The 19855-nt window shown below is 58.2% G+C and overlaps 2 protein-coding genes across 3 annotated transcripts in view; both read right to left on the bottom strand.

The window, feature by feature from the left end:
* Positions 1–1940: 1940 nt before the first annotated feature.
* ISYNA1 (inositol-3-phosphate synthase 1) lies at positions 1941–6841 on the bottom strand. Of its 2 annotated transcripts, none has more exons than XM_032203830.1 (11): positions 6791–6841; positions 5658–5782; positions 5382–5543; positions 5111–5240; positions 4838–5031; positions 4586–4735; positions 4286–4501; positions 4011–4175; positions 3807–3920; positions 3468–3685; positions 1941–2191 (listed from the first exon to the last, which is right to left on the bottom strand). In XM_032203830.1, the coding sequence occupies exons 2-11, from the start codon at positions 5769–5771 to the stop codon at positions 1975–1977; spliced, it is 1680 nt and encodes a 559-aa protein (XP_032059721.1). In that variant the 5' UTR covers positions 5772–5782; positions 6791–6841; the 3' UTR covers positions 1941–1974. The 2 variants fall into 2 exon arrangements, with proteins under 2 accessions (XP_032059721.1, XP_032059720.1); XM_032203829.1 differs by lacking the exon at positions 6791–6841 and adding an exon at positions 6389–6536.
* A 6869-nt stretch (positions 6842–13710) lies between these two features.
* ELL (elongation factor for RNA polymerase II) overlaps positions 13711–19855 on the bottom strand; it is a 48540-nt gene continuing 42395 nt past the window's right edge. The window contains exons 9-12 of the mRNA XM_032203738.1: positions 18070–18136; positions 15994–16165; positions 15092–15136; positions 13711–14103 (exon numbers count right to left, since the gene is read on the bottom strand). Of these exons, the coding sequence (XP_032059629.1) occupies positions 13999–14103; positions 15092–15136; positions 15994–16165; positions 18070–18136 (389 nt within the window). The 3' untranslated portion in view covers positions 13711–13998. The remainder of the gene's footprint in view (positions 14104–15091; positions 15137–15993; positions 16166–18069; positions 18137–19855) is intronic.

Below are 19855 nucleotides of genomic sequence, written 5' to 3'. Positions count from 1 at the left end.
CCCCTAGCACCTAAGCTCGGTGGTGTGCCCCTCCCAAAAAAAAAATGCCCCCCCCCAAAAAAAATGCCCCCCCCCGGCCCCGCTAACCCCCCCATGTCTCCGCTCTCTCTCTTAGTACTCGCCCAGCATGACAATGAGCGTGTGAGCCCAGCGCCCGACGCCGGCCGAGAACCCGACGCCCCCCCCCCCGCGGTGCCAAAAAAAAAAAAAATGTATTTAATACCCCCCCCCCAAAAAAAAAAAAAAAAATTCAGCTCCCCCCCCCTAAAAAAAAAATTAATTAATAATAATAATTAGCATCGGCAGCGTGCGATAGACAGGTGCCCCCCCCCGCAGCACCCTATGGGGGGGGGCACTCTATGGGGGGGGCATCCTATTGGGGTGGGGGGCACCCTGGGGGGGGGCTGGCACCGCAGGCAGGAGGGAGCAACCCCCCCCCTGCTCTTTTCACACCCCCCCCCAATGCTCCTGGGGGGGGGAATTGGGGATAGGTATTTATTTGGGGGGGGGTTGCTGAGCTGTGTGCCCCCCCCCCCCAAGAAAAAAAAAACAAAGCGTGCTGCCCAGCTGGGGCACTGCGCTCGATTGCAATTAGCCGAGATGCTAATGAGCGATGTCATTTTGTCCCCCCCCCCATCTCATTATAAAAGAGGGGGGGGGCAGCCAAATGCTGGCCCTGCCATAGCCCCAGGGGGGGGGATTTTGGGGGGTGGGGGGGGGCGCACAGCCAGCACAGCCCCCCCCCCCAGCTGGGTGAGGCACCCCCAAACCAGGCTTAGTGGGGGGGGGGGGGTGCAAGCCAGACCCCCCCCCCCCATGGAGCATCCCCCCCCCCAGCACTCTATAGGGCAGGCCCCAGTGCAGAGCAACCCCCCCCCCTGCCCCCCCTCCCCAAATTATCCCCCCCCCCCCAATACTTTGGTAGCAAACCAGCCCCGGGGGGGGGGGGGTGGCAGCTCCTGACCCCCCCCCAGCCCCGTCTGCGTGCTCAGCCAGCACTGTGATCTTCCTGCCCCCCCCCACCCCGAGCGCCAGACCGGGGCCCCCCCCCCCTCCCCTTTTTCCCCTCCCCCCCCCAAGGGACCACTTTAAAAAAAAAACTTTAATATGAAGGATTTTTTTTTTCTCCTTTTTCTCCTCTTTTATAACAGAAAGGACCTCAGCCCCCCCCCCCGCCCCCCCCCATGACCCCCCCCCATCCATCCGCCGTGCACCCCCCCCCCCCCCCGTCGGGCAGAGAGTGGGGGGGGGCTGCCCCGTAGTCGTTGTGTAGGGAGAGCGTGACCCCCCCCCCCATTCCTAGCCCCCCCCCCCAGCCTTTAGCCCCTCGAAAAAAAACTCGAAAAAAGAATTAAAAAAAAAAAAAAAGGGAAAAAAAGAAAAAAAAATAGTTAAAAATTAAAAAAAAAACGGAAAAAAAAAAAAAACGGAAAAAAAATCCCCAAAAAATCAAAAAAAATGAAAAAAAAAAAAAAAAAAACACAAAACCGACCCTGCATCAATAAATGTAATTTGATTTTTTTCAGAAAAAAAAGGTTTTCGGCTCCTCCTGGGGGGTCTGGGGGGGGGGGCAAAATGGGGGGGGGCAGGAACCAGGTGAGACGGGGCTGGGGGGGGGGGGCACTGCGGGTTTATTGCCATGGGGGGGGGTTGGGGGGGGGGTACAAAGCTTCACAGTTTCGAGTCGCAGCACCGGGTGCTGCGGGGGGGGGGGGGGGCACAGGTCGCAGCCCCCACCCCCCATATCCACCCCCCCCACCCCCTATCCAACCCCCCCCACCCCCTAAAAAGCTCATATAAAATACAAAAAGGCACCCAAATTGGAGGGGGGGGGGGGCAGGTAGAGCTCCCCCCCCCACATCCCCATACAGCAGAGCCCCCAACCCTGGGGGGGGGGGCGGGTTGGGGGGGGGGGATTCTGTTTTTTTTTTGTTTTTTGCTTTTTTTTTGGGGTGGGGGGGTCCCCAGCGGGCATTAGTTGGCCCCGTCGATGTGCAGGGGGGGGCGCGGGGGTCCCGGCCGCGCGGTGCCGGGGCAGGGGTGGCCGTTGAGCTGGGGGGGGGTCGCCGCTTTTTTGGGGGTGAGGGGGCAGGCGGCCCCCCCCGGGCAGGCTCGCTTCGGGCTCAGCGCCGGCCGCTGCATCTTGTGCTCCAGCAGCATGTGGTTCTGGGGGGGCAGCCCCAGGCAGGCCCTGTTTGGGGTGGGGGGGGGGGAGAAAAAATAGGGTCAGGGGTTTGGGGGGGGGGGCACAGGGACCGGGTGCCAGGAGCTCATGACCCTGGGCACCCCCCATGCACTGGGAATCAATGGGATTGGAGACCCCAAATAGTGGGGATCAAGACCCCATGGTACCCCATGCACTGTGAGCCACCAGGATTGGGGACCCCACCCCCCAAATATTGGGTGCCAGGACCCCATGGCACTGGGTACCCCATGCACCGGGACCCAATGGGATTGGAGACCCCAAATCTTGGGTACCAGGACCCCATAGTCCTGGGCACCCCCATGCCCTGGGACCCATCAGGATTAGGGACCCCAAATATTGGGTACCAGGACCCCCAGCCCTGGGCACCCCATGCACCAGGACCCAATGGGATTGGAGACCCCAAATACTGGGTACCAGGACCCTATGGCCCCGCACACCCCATTCACTGGGACCCACCAAGTTTGGGACCCCCCAATTATTGGGTACCAGGACCCCATAACCCTAGGCACCCCACGTACCAGGACCCCATCAGGATTAGGGACCCCAAATATTGGGTACCAGGACCCCATGGCACCGGGCACCCCCTGCAGCAGCACCCCGCATGATTGGGGACGCCGTTGGGGTCCCATCAGCATCGGGTGCTGGGACCCGCTGCTACTGGGACCAGCAAGGGCTGGGTGCTGGGACCAGTTGGCACCCGGCACCCCCTGCGTTGGGTACGGGGCCTCAGTGGTGTGGGACCCCCCCTGGGGAATTGGGCACCCCCTGTGTTAGGCACCGGGGGCTGCTGGTGGTGGACCCCCCTGGCATGGGGACCCCCCAAAATTGGGCACCCCCAGCACTGGGACCCCATCAGCACTGGGACCCACTGGTGCTGGGCACCAGGCACCAGTACCCCCCCCACATGGGGTCCAGCACCGGGCACGGGGACCCACCGGTACCGAGCACCCCAAACCTTGGGCACCCCAAACCTTGGGCACCCCAAACCTCGTGCACCGAGGACCCGCTGGTGCCGGACACCCCCCGCATTGATCCTTAGCACCCAAGGGTGCCGGCACCCACCGGTGCCGGGCACAGAGCACCACGACCCATGGCTGGGTCTGGCACCCGCAGCCTTTGGACACCGGGGGGGTGGCACCGAGACCCCCGCACGGCCACCACGGGGGGCACGGAAACCCCAGAAACCTGTCCCAGAGAGCAGAGGGGACCCCGGGACCCCCCAGGAAAGGGGCTCCCTTGGGTGACCCGTGGGTGCGGGTACCTCAGGATGTTCTCGATGCAGCTGCGCTGGCGGAAGAGGGCGTTGACCACGGGGGTGCCCTCGGGGACCAGGGGGGCCTTGCAGAGGAAGGCGACGATGGAGAGGACGCTGTGGAAGCCCTGGAATTCGGGGTCGCCCTCGGTGCAGAAGGTGATGCGCTGGCACAGCTCCGTCAGGATGGCCAGGTCCAGGATGATGGGGCTGGCCAGCAGCGAGTCCTGCGGGCGGCCAGGGGCACGGGGTGAAGCCCCCACCCCAAAAAAAAAAATAAAAAAAAATGTAGGGATGTGCCCCCCCCCCCCTCTCTACCCTCTACCCTCCTCAACCGGCCCCGCGCACCTCGCAGGTGTTGTGGATGACGATGGTGTTGGTGCCGCCCATCATGATCTCCGACGTGTACTCGTCCAGCGCCCGCTTGCTGTCCCCCACGTAGGGCACGTATTTGATCACCACCTGCCGAGGGACGCCCCAATCAGCCCCCCCCCGTCACCCCACGGACCCCCTCCCCAAATATCAGCCTCCCCCCCCCCCCCCCCAACTCACGCAGTGGTCGGGTTTGTCGTGCGGGCCGTAGAGGACGGGGTTGGCCTGCACCGTGTCGTCCACCACGTTGCTCTTGGAGATCTCCTTGGAGCGGAACTGCTGCGGGGCCGAGAGGTTCTTCCCGTCGTTGTTCCCCAGGTGGTTGTAGCTCACGATGGACTTGGTCTGGGTGGGGGCAGCAGGCGGGTCGACCCCCGGCTCCGTCCCAAACGGGGTAGGGGGGACATCGCGGACGGGCCCCGAGGCGCCGCGCGCGCGGCCCCGTCCCCGCGTACCTTGAGCCCGGCGCCCACCAGGAAATCCACCAGCACCGACTTGAGCTTGGTCTGCCCCGACTTGAAGTCGTCGCCGCAGATGAAGACGCGGCGCTGGGCAGCCAGCTCCACCGCGCCCGGCACGAAGGTGTTTTGGGGGGAGCCGTTGATGTAGGCGCAGCCCTCCAGGATGCTGGCCACGGCGAAGAGCGTGGACGGGGACACCTCCAGGCCTCGCTGCGGGGACACGGCGGCACGATGTGTGTGTTTGTGCTGTGTGTGTTGTCTGCGTGTCCCCCTCCCTCTCCGCCGTGCCCTCACCTCGATGGCCCGCAGCAGGTTGTCGGCGGTGTCGTTGAGCCCCGGCACCACGTCGCAGAAGCGCTCCGTGTTGGCCGTCCACAGCACGATGACTTTGTCCACCCCGCTGCTCTCCCTGAAGTCCCGGATGTCCCTGCGGATCTGCTCCACCTGCCGTGACCGTGCAACAGGTCAGCACCGTGCCCTTCTTCTCCTCACCCCCCCCCGGCTCCGTGCTCCCCCCCCCCGTTGTCTCCCCCCCAACCCCGGCACCTGCTCGGCCTTGGAGCCGCGCAGCACGTTGTCTGCCCGCTCCTCCTGGTTGGCGGCGATGAACTCGGGGATGTAGATGGAGGGCCGGGGCTTCATCTTCTCCATGTGGGGCCACAGCTGCTCCTGCAGCGGCCAGTCCAGCACCTCCGCCCGCCGCATGGCCTCGGCCAGGTTCAGCGAGGAGATGTCCCAGCCTGTGGGGGGGGGGAGGACACGACCGTGCCGGTCCCGCACCCCCTGCCCATCACCAGACCCCCCGCCCACCCCACCTACCGTCGAAGACGATGTCGTTGGGGTGCACCATGGGCAGCAGGTCCCGGAAAGGCACGTAGACATCACCGGTGGGGCCGGTGCCCAGGCACACGGTGGAGGCTTGGAGCAGCGAGCCGTAGTAGTTGGCTTTCTGGGGAGGAGAGTGCGAGGATGAGCAACCGGCCCCCAAAAACAAGAACCCGGGGCCGCAGCCCCCTTCTGCAGGACCCAGGTGGGGACGGGACCACCTCGGGCGCCCCCATCCCCATCGGGGTGCAGCCCGGACACCCACCTTGCGCCCCGTCTTGGTCATCCAGGACAGGCCCAGCCTGTTGGCCAGCACGGCCGCCGTCACCGTGGTGCCGTTGTTGCCTCCCCAGCCCACCAGCATCAGCCCCAGGCGGGGGACCTGCCGCCCCGTGCGGAAGGTGAAGCGGGTGGAGCACGGCCTCACCTGCGTGGCGCAGACACCGGGGAGGTGAGCGAGCACCCAACGGGCCGGACCCCTGGACCCGGTGCCACCAGGCCGGGTACCGGTGTCCCCGATCCCGCCGTCCCCATCCCGTACCTTGGTGACGCCGTTCTCCTTGCAGACGTGCACGGTGCTGTACGTGTACTTGGCCTCGATGAAGTCCTTGCTGTACGTGACATCGGGGCTCTCCACAAGGAATGTCTCTGCCATTGTTCCTCGAGCTGGAATTGGAGGAAATGGGTGGCACCCCCGGAGCCTGGCACGCCAGGGCCTTCCCCCCCCCACCCCCCATCTCCACCCACCCCACTGGGACGCGGCTCCGGGGCTGTGCCGCTGGGGACGGCTGGCTCCAAGCCCCTGTCCCTGTCCCTGTCCCCTCCCAGCTCAGCACCGCCGCCCCCAGCCCCAGGACATCACTGAGCCCCCGACAAGCGGGGATGGCACAGGGCAGGCTGTCCCCACTGTCCCCAAAGCCCCCATTGTCCCCAAAATCCCCTCTGTCCCCAAAGTCCCTGCTGTCCCCATCCCCCGGGCAGCAGATGGCACAAGGGACCGGTGCCAGCAGGACCCGGGGTTACCGGGGGTTACCGGGGACAGCACCGGGGCTTCCCGGGGACACCGGGACCGGAGCCAACCCCCCTCCCAGCTCCGTGCCTGGGGGGGGGGCCGGCCCGGAGCGCGCAGCCCGGGGAGGGGACGCGGGGACGCGGCGACCCCGGGGCCGTCCCCAGCAGCTCGGGGCGGGGGTGGGGGGGCGGCAGGAGCCGGGTCCCACCCCGCTCCCATCCCCGCCCCGGTTTGGGAGGCGGTGGGGGGGGGGCACTCACCGGAGCGGGGGGCGCGCAGGAGCCCGGTGCCGGTGGCTGCCCCACGGGGGGATGCGAGCGCGGCTGGGGCTTCCCCTCGGCTCCCGCCGCTTAATCGGCTCCCAGGGCCCGCCCCCCCCCCGGCTCCGCCCAGCCCAAAACTTTCCATCCTCGCCGGACCCCCCCCTCCTTGGTCTCGTCCCCCCCCCCCTCCCGCCCCCGCACGTGCCCCGGTACCGGTGGGGGGTCACCGGGCACGGCCCCAGCTCGCCCCCGGCCACCGCTGCGCTGCGCGCTCCGTGCGCCCCGCACCGGCTCCGTGCGCGCACCAAGGGCAGGGGGTCCCCGGGGAGGGGGTCCCCAGGGGGGATGGGGGTTCCGTGCCCCCCCCCCACCACCACCACCCCCACCCCCGGTTCTCACCGGAGGGGCACGGAGCGGGGCGGGCCGAGCCCTCCCGCAGCGCCTCGCCTCCAGAAGGGGAAGCGGCCGCTGACCCGGGAAGGGGAAGTGGCACCGGGGCCGGGGCCGTCGAGGGGGGGTGTGGGGGGGGGTCCCGCCGCTGCTTTCCGCCCATTCACGGCCCCGGGTCCGGGGTTTCCGGAGCTGCGGGGGATGGGGATGGGGGGGGGGGGGGAACCGGAGCTTGCCCTGGGGCATCCCCGAGACCCCCCCTGCAAGGGGACCCCTGGAGCTCCCCAAATGGGGACCTGGAGATCCTGGCACCGTCGCCCCGCAGCACCCCGCACCCTGCAGCCCCCGGCTTGGGCGTCCCAAAGCCCCCATTGTGGGGACCCCGTAACCCCCATCACCATCACCCTGCAGCCCCTGGTTTGGGCATCCCAAAGCCCCCATTTTTGGGGACCCCGCAGCCCCCAGCACCAGCACCCTGCAGCCCCCAGTCTGGGTATCCCAACTCCCCCATTTGGGGGATGGCACAGCCCCCATTACCATCACCCCACAGCCCCCATCACCCCATAGCCCCCAGCTTGGGTATCCCACATCCCATTACCATCACCCCGCAGCCCCCATCACCCTGCAGCCCCCGGCTTGGGCACCCCAAATCCCCCATTTTGGGGACCCTACAGCTCCCAGCACCATCACCCCGCAGCCTCCATCACCCCCAGCTTGGGCATCCCGGAGCCCCCAGTGTGCTGACCCCTCAGCCCCCAGCACGGGCACCCTGACAGTGGCACCCTGCATCCCTTTCCCCACCCACGGCCCCCACCCCATTGTGGGGAGGGGGCCATAGGGCTCTGCCCCCCCCCCGTTGGCTGTGGGAGAGGCCGCCAGGAGGCTGCTCCCAGCCTCCACGGAGCGGGACAGCGAGGGGGGCCCCGGGGGGCCTGGCTGCCATTTCAATGGGACAGCCCCGCTTCAAAGCAACCCCCCCCCCCTCTTTCCCCAACACCCCCCCCCGGAGCAGGAGCAACGCCCGTGTCCCCCCCCCAGCGCTCCCAGCCCCTTCCCCACCCATGCTCCCCGCCGACGTGGCGAGGACAGCTCGGCTGCCACCCACCCGCCAGCCCCGGGCCCTGGCTCCGCGGGGGCCGCTGGCACCGCCAAGCGTGCGCAGAGATTTATTATTTTTTTTTGGGGGGGGGGCGCATATAGGAAAGGGGACGACACGTGGGGACCACCGGGGCCGGGCACCTGCCGGGGGAAGCCGCCAGGCATCGGCGGTGCCGGGGGCGTCGGGGCCCGAGGGCCACATCCAGGCCGTGGGCAGCGGCGGAACAATGCGCCCTCAGTGCCGGGGCTGCAGCACAAAACGAGCCCCGCGCTGGAATTCCAGCGCCTCAGCAAATTATTGAAACAAAAATAACATTTCTTTGTACAATAATCCTGGGGCGGGGAGGGTCCGGGCAGGCAGCGCTGCCAGGGGCCGAGAACTGGTATTTTTCCACTGGCTTTCCTTTTTTTGCCCCCTCCCAGAACTCCCACCATTGTTCCTTCCCCCACTCCCTTCCCACCCCTCCCACGCTCGGCACCGCATGAGCGGGGCTCCCTTGTTCCTGCTCCCGGCGCTCATGGGCCGGGCGCCCGGGCCGGCCGCCCAGCGCCTTCGCTCCCCAGCTGCCGGGGGCTGGCGGGGGGCCAGGCGAGCACGGAGCCATAGCGACCAGCACGGCCCCGGAGCAATGGCACCGGGAGGTGTCCCCCCCCCAAAAAAAAAAAACCTCCACGAGGCACCAAACCCACCCATACGTCGCGTTTGGGGCCTGATTCTCTTCCCACAATTGAGGGGGAGATGGGTTGTGGGGACACCCTGGAGGGCACCCCTCATTCCCCATCCCTTTCCCCTATAATATCGCCCCATTCCCTTGTTTTTACCCCAAGCCCTCTGTCCCACAGCCGGCTGCCTCCTGCACCTTTGGGATTTTTCCCTTCGTGTTAAATAACCCCCAGCCTCTGACCCTCCCTTATCTTCGCCCACGGCCGCTGCTGGCAGCTCCTTTTCCTCTCCTTCCTGTCCCCTCGCCGTGACCCGCCGGGAGCCACGCACCCAAGGACAGACAGACGGGTGCAAAGGGACGGATGGACGGACAGGACGGGGTGGTCGCCGCGGTGGGAGCACAGCAGCAGTGCCGCCAGAGGGACCGGCTCCGGCCGAGCGCGTCGAGGGCAAATTAGGCTAATGAGCTTCCTCCTGGAAACGAGCCGCCAAGCAAAAGGCGCACGCACCGACCTGACCCCGCGGGACGGAAAAACCCGCGGCTGCCCCGCCGCGCTTCGAGCATCCCGCAGCCCTCGGCGCGCCCCGTTTGGTGACCCGGGGACAGCGTGGCGTGCCACACGGGGACACCGCTGGGTGCCAGCTCGGTGATCGTGGTCGAGGCTCCTCGTGGAGCTGCACGAGGTCCACACCTCGCCCCGGGGATGCTGCCCCGCTCGCAGCCCCAGAATCGGGGGATTTCTGCAGCCCCGAGCTGCTCCGTGCCGTGTGCCCCCGCCGAAGGCCGGCGGCCGCGGGTTCCCAGCCGGGTTCAGATAAGAAGGGAAGCTTCTGGAGCCGGGCTGGCTCTGGCACAGAGGAAGCAGCCAGTAAATTTCCACTGGTGCTGCTCGGAGTTAATTAGTTCTCTGCGTGACCCCAGGCAGCGCGAGCTGCCAGGGGCTCGGAGGAATTACCTCGGGCTGCGGCAGGAGGGGACGGGGACCCCAGAAGGCGCAGGCGGCGGCGATCCCGCATTTAGATGATGCAGACGTGGTGTCCCCAGGGAGGTGGCAGGTGACAGGGGGTGAGAACTGCACCAGTGACAGAGGTAACGGGCAGGAGGCACAGGGAACGAGGAGCTGTGGATGCTCAGGAGGTGGTGAAGCAGCAGCCAGGGCTCTGCATCTTCCCGAGGGCAGCACTGGGAAGTAAAACCCTGAGGGTTTTGCCCCAGGCTGCCCAGGACCTGCAAGAGCACAGCTCAGCTAACACGAGGCCTTGGTTCTCTCTCCCTAAGCACTCTGGAAAAGCACCACCAGGCTCCACGCACCCGGCTCACCCCCTGTGAGCAAACCCTCAGCTGCAGGAGCATCCCTTCCCTGCATTTTCCTTTTCCAAAGCTGAAGCCCGTGAAATAAGACCCAAGCAGAGTCCATTTCCCTCCACTTTCAAAAACAACAACAACAAAAAAGCTAAAATACTATTCCTTCGCCACATTATTTGATTGCTGGATTGCGTGCACTCGCTTCATCGTTATCTCACAATTTTGGAGCTAAATCCAGGCTCTGGCACTAGCGGGGAGCCAAGCACAGACGAACGCTGGCTCGTTATTTGCACAGGTGGATGGAGCGTGATCTGCCAGCAGCTCTGGCCTTGAGATCCATGAACCTGTGTCTGTCACCCTGTTAGAGGAGGGGATCCCAAAGCAGCTCCCGGAGCGTTTCTGCTCTGCTGTGCCTGCTGCAGCCGTGGCGAGCAGCAGAGGCAGGGACGGGGCAGAGCCAGCTGCAGAACAGCAAGCAGCCAGCAGGAGAGGGAAGGCTGAGCCCTGGGAAGGAAAAGCAGAAAAAGGGACAAAATCTGTGCACAACCAAGCCACCAAGTGTACCCTGAGCTCTGGCTCAGGAAGCCAGGACCACGCTGGCTGCCTCCAGCTCCTGCCCAGCCACGTCTGCCCCAGACTCAAGGAACAGCATCCCCGCTGCAGCCCACCTTTGTTTTTCCTTCCCTTACCTACTAAAACCCATTCAAACGACTCGGTTTCCTTTAAGCTTCCTGCTTTCAAAAGCCATTTCAGACATTTATCACCTTTCTCGCGTTTTCTTGCAGTTAAGAAGCACTGAAAAGAAATATACAACCTTATTGTTTGCTTGTTTTCCAATACAGTGAATTTATTATATGTTGCAAAATCAGCATTCAGCTTTTTAGTGTACAAAAAAGGACACTAGCTCTTAAGAAAAGATTAGGAAAGCTGAAGACTATGCTGCCTTTAAATTGTAACATTTTGGCAAAGTGAAAAGCTCTTTTGTAAACTCCAACTCCATGGCTCAATATAGTTTTATCCACAGTACAATATTACAAAGTAAAACACAGTATCAATAAGTTAAGATCATACTTAATCACCTAGAACTGGTTTCTATTAACCCAAAAAGCACAAAATTTGCCTAGCTTCATAATCTCTAAAAAGGAAAAAAAAAAAAAAAAAAAGGCAGATTCGACTACAATTCTTTAACACAGTCCAAAAGAAAAGTGAAGCAGAAAGTTGTTGAATGCTAATTGGGTCTCACAGTTTGGATATTCATTAAATATTTTCAGTTTTATATTCAAATTTTTAGAAGTTCCAGAATATACATGTAAATGTACACAATACATCTTTGTATACAACTCTGTTTGCAAAAATATCTTATAGCAGATGTATAAAGATTGAGATCCATCTCTACTCCCCCTCCCTCCCCGATCCCCAAAAAGCAAAAAAAAAAAAAAAAAAAAAAAAAAAAACATTCAAAATATTAAGGGTCAGAACGAGAAGTGTTTCCATGGAAGAATCGACTTGGTTACGGAGCTGCTGCCTCTCTCCTGCTGGTCGAGTTTCTGGCCCCTTGCCCAAATTGCCTCTCGCTCCCAGGTGGATGCAGTCCCACCGGGACCGGGATGGGATGTGCAGGCGCTGCCCCATGGCACACGCTCCGGGGGAGCTCAGCATCATCACCCCTGGCTTTGGGTGAGCTCCAGCCAGCGATGCTGCTCTCGGATCAGGCTCCTGGGGGGCTCTGAAGCGATGGATCTCGCGCAGACCCCGGGCAGGGAGGCTCCGCGCTCCGCAGCGCCCGTCCTGATGCCCCCTGGTAGCGGTGCTGGCAGGAGCGCAGACCCTGCTGCTCCTCTGGGATCCTCCTCGGTGCACGAATTCGCTGCTACAGGGAGCTTGTTGGAACCAGGACAGAGCCTAGACGAGGCTCGAGCTCCAAAGGACGTGGGTGCCCGTCTGATGTTCCCTCCTGCCACTGCTCCAGAAACCCGGGTGCTCACCAGGCGTGATGCTCCGCTGGGAAGAACAAAGAATCCTGGAGAAAAGCTCCTCGCCTTCCTTCACGTGCATCTTCCAGCCTTCCCTTCCTGCTGGAAGCGCCGGAGGCGTGGTGTGCCACAAGCAGGACAGAGCTCCCTAACTGCCCAACTTCTTTGCTCACAGAGGAAAAGATGAGCCCGAAGTGTGCCCTGACCCTGGGAGCCTCGTCTGGACTTCCACGCGGGGCTCTCACCCTACAGACCCCATGATCCTTGGGGATCACATCTCGTCCCCCCTCTCCTTTTCAGAACAGTTTGGGTTTTGTGGGCCAGCAGAAACACGTGGCTTTCCAGTTGCTGTCCGTGGAGGCTCCCTCGAGCCCGAGGCTGCCCTTTGGAGAATGGGATGGCAAAATCCCGGCGAGCTCTGGACGTCTGCAGACAACACGGCAGGAACAGAAACTTGGGATGTGGCACAGGACAAAGCCAAGTGGTGGCCCTGTCCGGGCGACACAGCAAGAACAACCTAGCCAGAATGGGTATTTTGGATATAATGGATATATTTTTTTTAAATACAGCAGATGGACCCACTTTTTTGGGGTGGAAAAATAAACTGCTTCTTGTAAAAGAACTGTTTCCCTCCTCAACTCTGCCATTCCGCTCCTTCAAAGGGTGAAAGACTCTTCAGTGCAACCTCCAAGGGAAGGAGACGCCCCGGGAAAGTAATCCTTTACTTTGAGATAAACGGAAGCGGGAAGAAGTCAAATCGCACAGGCTGGCAGGATTAAAAGGGGAGAGGGGAGAGAAAGAAATAGCAGAGTTAAAGGACACCTTTGTGCTTTTTGGCGTGTTTCTCACACCCTGGCCATACTCTAAAAATGTTCCCTTCAAGTCCAAAAAAAGGAAAAAAAAAAAAAAAAAAATCAAGAAGAAAGACTGCGACGAGAAGCTGGCTAGATAAAGCACAACAGGGGAAGTGACCCGCATGGGAAAACGCTACCTTGCTTCTCTCACACTCAGGCGCCTGTTCTGAGAATGGTTTTCTGCTGCTGCTTCTTTGGAAATAAGACAAAAAAAAAACAGAAGAAAGCATCACGTTCCCCACCCCCCGCCCCCTCCTCTCCTATGGGTCATTACAGGTAATAAAATAACTTCTCTGGGTAACTATCCAACGAGCTTCAGTAACACTGCAATTGTAAGACAGGAAAGGTTCTGAAACACTTGGCCTAAAAGGAAAAGGGAGGCACAGTTTTAGAAAAAGATGCTTTTTTTTTTTTTTTTTTTGCTTTTTTTTTTTTTTTTTGTTATACAAAAATAGACCATAGTCTCATTAAGCAATTAAGAAAATTGGCTGCCTCGGTAGAAAATTATAAAAGTCAAAGACAGACGGGTCTCAGTCTTCCCAGCACTGGTACGTGAGGGGTAACGCAGGCAGACTGGGCTGCGAGGTCTGCGCCCGCTGGATCCCACCGCACGCCTGGCCCCGAGACCTTGAGAGGAAGGATCAGGATCCGCATCTGCACGGCGCCAGGCACCCGGTGCAGATCCCCGGGCTGTTCCCCTCCTACTGACACAACCACCTCAAAGAGAGCACACACCGGAGATGACAAAAGCAGGAACAAACAACGAGAGCTCTGGGTACTTGGTGTATTTAACACGGTGCCATGGAGAGCAGACAGCTTGCATATGAACAGTCGCAGGTGCCAGAGAAGGAGGTAACCTAGCAGCATTCCAGTTCCTCACCATTTGAAGGACAATTTGGAACCCAGCGGACCTGGGCCAGGGGTAATTACACTTCATGCCAAAACTTTTAATCCATGAAAACTACTGATTCTTAACCTTTGGGAGCTTCGGTCACTTTAGGCAAGTTTTTTTTTTTTTTTTGCTTTTTTTTTGCTTTTTTTTTTTTTTTTTTTCCCTTAAGTGTCAATCGCTGGCTTCAAACAAGCAGAGTTTTGTTTGTTACATCCCGACATTCAGAGAGGCTACAACTCGAGAGGACCGTGCCAGGCGCTGGCGTGCTACCTGGCTCAGACGCGGACACGAGAGACTCGCCACTGTAAGAAATCCCCAAGTTCTTCCACCATGAAGAATTTAATGCTCGTCTCTGAAAGGAATCTAGTTGTATAAAAGGGAACGTAACGTCCAGGTGACTTTTGCCCTACCCAGTCCAGATCAGCGCCGGCTAGAACTGCTGTTGGTCATACTCTGCTATCAGTTTTTTAATGTGAGCCAGTTTGTTGTGGAGGTATTCGCAGCGGTTCTTCTCTTGGCTGTAATTGGGGTTAGTCTGCAAAGAAAAAGGAAGATGCAGTCACAGAGTGCAACCCTTCAGCGGCATCCGCGCCAAACCCGGCCGAGGCTCTCTGACCTCAAGGTATAAATAGATGACCGGGTGGCAGAGCAGACACCCACTTGTTTCGAAAGGACCTGTCCTGTTCCAACCAGCCAAAGAGCTGAATAAATCCCTTCTCCTCAGTGCCCAGCTGCAGGGAGCTGATCATGGGGCAGTGAGCGCACCTCGCACGAGGCTCGGAGCAGCTGTGCTGCACGCGGCGGCTTTCAGCAGGCATCACCTGCCCTTTGGCCCCCACGTTAGCAGTGGATTGTGCAAGTCTGAGAGCTTTGCAACAATGAGGAACTTACCACGCAGGGACACTCTTCCCAAAGCTCCCAAATCCCCCAGGGACAAGAGGGCTCAGGGCTGTATCCATAAATATCCCCAGCCCCGGTACCCGGATGCCCCAGCCTGCCTCTGCTCTGCTACCTCGTCCAGCTGAGCCCCAAATCCTCCCAGTCAACAGCTGCTTTATGTGCACGTGAAGACAAAATATTCTGTATGCCACGCACAGAAAACCAAGCTGAGACCACAGGGGACTATCTACCCAAGTGGTTCGTCCCAGAGACTGAGCTCAGCTCCTATCAAGCACCCCAGCAGCCCCCAGGACCTGGAGGATCCCGTTATCACTTGGCCTCTACCTCCGAAACACAAACTGTTCTTCACTTGAAGGGATGGAAACACGAAACTTAACACAGTTTTTCTTTTGCTAGCACACCACTAGCAAAGTGGAAGCGTTCCCCAAGAGGCACGGAGCAGCCCCAGCTGCCCCCAAACCCTCTCTGAACAGTGAGAGGACCACTCTTTGGACGGGCTCGAGCTGAACAAAGGTCTGCTCGTAAGCTAGACGCTGGGTTTTCACTTGGCAAGCACCCATTTCTTTCAGTCGCTAGGGGCACCACCCAAAAGCCTTGTTTATGGGCAAGTATTTTTTCCTTACCTTTTTAATTTTCCGGTATTCCTGTAATATTTGATCATGGATGGTCTGAAAAAGGAAAAGATAGCTTGTTTTCAGAACAGCCAGCACTCCTGCAACCTGAAGCATTTACCCACGGCATGAGATGCACATTTCCTCCAAATACTGACCCAAACCTTCTCCCTAGTGCTAACAGCAGGGGCACGGGAAGGAACAGTTCCCTGTCTTAATTCCCCAGCCACAAAATCTACCTGTAACGAGCACTGGAATTGCCAGGGTAATTAACGTTTCCTCCACAGCTCAGACTAATTTTTCCCCGAGACATGAGAACATTTCAGTGAGGAATCAGGAGATTTCTCAAAGAGGGGCAGGACGTCTGAGGGAAGAAACTGTGCTCTGTACAATACGTGCTCTGCAAAAATCTGTTTGTTATACTCGTTGAGCCTTATTTTCTCAAGATAATGAATAGTTAAAGCTCTTCTAAAATCGGTCTGACAAGTTGAATAATGCTACATTATTAAGATCAAAGATTGGAGAGAAACAGATGACCCTGTCCTAACTCCCCTTCCAGCCCCGATACGCTACCATATGTGCGAATATGAGTTTTCTGGCTGGGACACACTAATAGCTTCCAGCAGCTTTTGGCTGAGGACGCCAATTGTCTCACTGAGGCCTTTCCTTGTCAACAAGTACCATGATGTGTGCTCCAGCTTGAAAACGAAAGAACACAGAGCTGTTTTAAGAACAGTCCACAAAGCTGTCAGCTGTGTGCACGTTCTGCATCCACCAGTCCCGGGCTCTGGGCATTTCTTTCCCGGGCAGAACACGGGGCCTCCAGCAACCAGCCCGGAGAGCCCCGTGCACAGAGCGAGCTGCGGCAGCCCCACTGGCAGAGGCAGCTTTTAGAAGGATGAATTTGTCTCTACCTTGTATTCTTCAGAGCCCTGCAAAAGTTGCTTCAGCTTGGAGTCTAACTGCGTAAACCGCCGGGTTATCCTCTCTATCCGAGCGTGCAGGTCTCTGTACTCGTTGTACTCCGCGTTGAAGTCGTTTTTGTAACTCTGACGCTGCTCCGAAGAGGAAATGGCTGCGTATTTTCTAGAGGGAGAATAATTTCGTTAAGCGGTTTAGTGAGTCTTCTCCGCGGGCAGCACGAAGGCTGCGGTGCCAAGAGCAGGATGACAAGTCTGCCAGGTGACTGACTGCCCCGGGAAACAAATACGGTCTCCTACGATCTGCACGACAGCGGCACTGAGATAACTACTGTACCTTGACCTCTCTGTGAAACAAGATAATATTTGCTCCGAAAACTTCCTATCTCTGCAAGACAGGCTGGGATATGCAGGTACAGCAAAGCCTGCGAGCAGATGAGGGTGTAGGAGGACACTCAGATAGCACTGCTACAGCTTTTCTGATTCCTGCTGTCCCCCCAGAACATGGAGTTCTGCATCTGTGCCAGACCTTGGAACAGCAGGAATACGATGCTTCCAGCGCTCCGAGTCTTTAAAGGAACACAAAAACCGCTCAGCTATCACTGCAAAATGCTCGCAGTGCTATTATGTGGCAAGCACGGGGTAAGCAGCACGTTGAATAGGCTGAATGCGTCTCCAGCACCTCCTGAAGATACCCAAGGAGCTGAACACAACGCCAAGAGCTCGCGTTTAACAGATGTGCCTCTGAGGCCCTTTGAAAGTCGTTCAGCTCAACAAGAAGCCATTAAACCTGACATTCTGCAGCCAGCCCTCTGTGATGCCAAAGCTCCTCTTTCCACAGGTGATGACTCTCATTTGCCACCTTGCTCCGTCTGCAACACGGTGCCTGAGCACGTACAGGCTACCTGAGGTATCAAATTAAGGGAAAACTTTCATTGAATTAACTTCAACGCACTTTTTTTTCAGCCTTTTCAGCCTTTTTCAATTTTCCAGCCTTCAAGAGCTGGCTCCTGGAGAGGGGTCGGCACAAAAACGCACCTACACAGGATGTGCTAACATGAGATAAGGAACTCGTCATCAAAACAGCCAGGGCACAGCCCAGGGTGAGACGACAGACCTTAGGGGGGTTCATAAACCTCACGGGGTTCCTTTGGAGATGGAGCAAGGAGCTGCAGTAACCCTCCCTAGGAGGGACCAGCACAAATGATGCAAGCAAAAAAAGCAAACGGCACCCACCCCTGTTCTTCTGAATGCTGCTGGAGTCCTGCAAAGGCCAACTCAAAGCAGTTGTGCAGTTCATGCAGCCCAGCAAAACCGTACAAGAGCCCTGCACATCCCCCAGATAACCCCAGTGCAGAGCCAGGAACGGGCACTGCCTTCCCCATCGCCTCCTGTGTGATCACAGCACGGCCAAACCCTGGGTGAAGGCATTAAAACCCCGACAGACACCCAGGTGGAATGTCACCCACAGCTACCCCTCAGTGCCACCCAGCTGCGGCCGTAACAGCGCTGGTTTTATGCAGATTAAAAGCACGGGGACTTGGGTGCTACAGCAGACAAGTGCACTGCTGAATTAACCTCGAAGGGATCTGATTAAAAAAGTCAGAGGTGAAACAACTCACATCCTAACCCGCAGGATATAGGAGTATTTCACTGGTTTTAGAGCTGATCCTGACTTTGAGCAGGGGCAGCGTTAGCTAACCCCTCAAAATCCCCCCTCGCCCAGTCTTCTGTAACGCCGAAGCAGCTCGTTTCCTCTCACAGGTCCCATCTACCACACGGAGATGTTCAGTCCTTCCAAACCCCTTCAAGGTGTTCAACCTTTCCTCAAGTACTTTAACAACTGGTTTACAGGAAACCAACCCTACAAGGAGGAGGCAAAGAACGGATCTGAGACCCGTTTTGGTCTCAGGAACTATCAGCAAAGGGCCTAATACTTTTTTTTTTTTCAGCCCACCTTCCAAAGTTCAGTAAGTAACACCTAAATCCAACAAGAAGTCACCGACACACTGTGATTTTTAGCCTGAAACACGATCCCAAAGCAATGGAAGAAGCAATGAGTATACTCACAATAAATAATCTGGCATTTCCGAAGTTGATGTTGGTACACTAGAATTATTGCATGTTCCATTTAAACCTGAAAGACACAAAAACTTGCTTTTAGACATTCTTAAACTTAATTAAGCTGAAAATTCACAAACCTATCCGCAACACACAGTTTATTGAATTTGGAGGGTTTCTGTCGTGCTTTCCAGTGACAGAGATGGGTCCAGATGAGCACAAGGGAACTGAGCACCGTGCACATTTCACCCCCTAGTTCTACGCTACGTAGATCCCTGCTATTCTTATTAGGGATTCCTATAGGATCTATAGGATCTCACAGGTTTATAGGGCATGCAGCTTAGCCCTGCAGACAACCAGCGTGCTCTTTTATCAAGTGGAAGAAGCACGGATCAAACGAGGCTCAGCTAGAAGTGTCTAGGACTTTAAGTGAAGGGACCAAAGACCTCAGAAGGAATGGGATTTTGAACGCGAGCCTAAAGCAGGCACTGTCCCCAGCCTAAACTAAACACTGCATTATTTATTTGGAGGAAGAAAAGCAGTTGGATACTGGCGTGAAAAGGGAGACTTCCTGTAGGCTGCATTATTCTGAAAGCCCTACTCAGAAAGTCAACTGCATCCCTGAGAAGGCAGCAAAAGGAGAGACAGACGGGGAAGGCTGCAAAGGATTCCACTCATCTGCTCTGCAGAAATAAACTTCTTCTTTCCTCTTTTTGTTGTTTTTTTTTTCCCCAAGTCTGCTCCTTAGGGCCAGCAGCACCGTGACTGCACAAGTCCCCTGGGGATGCAGGGGGGAGCTCCACACCTTGCCCGCTCACCAAGCTCCTTTCCAGTCCTCCCCAAAAATAAGCTGCAGGGAGCACGAAATGCCAAAGGGACAGCAGGGGGATGTAAAAGCCACAACCTCACTGCATTTTTTTTAACAATCTGTTTTTCCCCGTGGTCCTGCAGGCAGGCTCTGCCATGCCGAGTGCCCAAACAGCACCAGGAGGAGCAGAGCAGCCTTAATTCCTGCTGCAGGTGCCTGCAAACAGCTCTGCTCTCTTCCACACCTGACAGCAGAGCGAGAGATGCCGAACACGGGCACGGAAGATGGTGGTGAAGGGAGGAGAAAGTTTGGTCTGCCTGTGAGTGCCACCTACTGTCTGCAGACAGGACCCCAAGGTCCCTTCAGCGCCTCTGGAATAGGAGAAATCCTCTCCCCTGCAGCCTCTGGGCACAAAGGGCATTTGGGAAGACCTCAGCTGCTCGCTGCAGGTGGCAGCAGCAGGATCAGGCCCCCAGCAAGGCACAGAAATGTGGGCAGCAGGATCCCAAGTCCCGAAACTGCCCCAAATCCCGGCAGCCGCTGCCCACATCCTGTTTGTGCTGACTTCGGAGGCCAGCCCGGCTCTGTTACCTCGCACACATCAGCACGCAGCAGGAACAAAACCCTGAATTCACAAAGAGCCGGGCACCGGGCTGCTTTTAAAGCAGAGCAGAGAAGGAGATAAAGGGTCAGCAACTCCACGGAGGGAGAATTCAGCTCGTTCGGGTACTCAAAAACTGTTGACAAAGACAAGACGTCCGCCCCCAGATCGCATCTACCTCCACGGCTGTTCAGGACAGGAGGTACATCAGGGAGAACAGCTCGTTAACACGGGCAGAAGAATAAAACAAACCAGCACTGCCACAAAAGATCAAAGCAGAAGAAGTATCTGCTCGTTCGGAGCAGCATCACAAAGCCCCCAGGTACAGCGAGCACGGGTACAGAGCGCAGCTGAACACCAGCAGTGAGCAACCAGGGCGTGCTGTC

Source organism: Aythya fuligula, chromosome 26 (assembly GCF_009819795.1).
Source record: "Aythya fuligula isolate bAytFul2 chromosome 26, bAytFul2.pri, whole genome shotgun sequence".
Classification (NCBI taxonomy): Eukaryota; Metazoa; Chordata; class Aves; order Anseriformes; family Anatidae; genus Aythya; species Aythya fuligula.
The sequence above is the reverse complement of the archived record's forward strand: the minus strand, read 5'-3'. Positions and strand labels throughout refer to the sequence as shown.

What these genes read in the sequence shown, in the direction of transcription:
- ISYNA1 (XM_032203829.1), bottom strand. Translation starts at nt 6,536, where the DNA reads ATGGAAAGTTTTGGGCTGGGCGGAGCCGGGGGGGGGGCGGGCCCTGGG. An exon ending in TGACCAAGACGGGGCGCAAG is followed by an intron (nt 5,241 to 5,381) that starts GTGGGTGTCCGG and finishes TCTCCTCCCCAG; the next exon opens with AAAGCCAACTACTACGGCTC. An exon ending in TGCATCGAGAACATCCTGAG is followed by an intron (nt 2,192 to 3,467) that starts GTACCCGCACCC and finishes CACCCCAAACAG; the next exon opens with GGCCTGCCTGGGGCTGCCCC.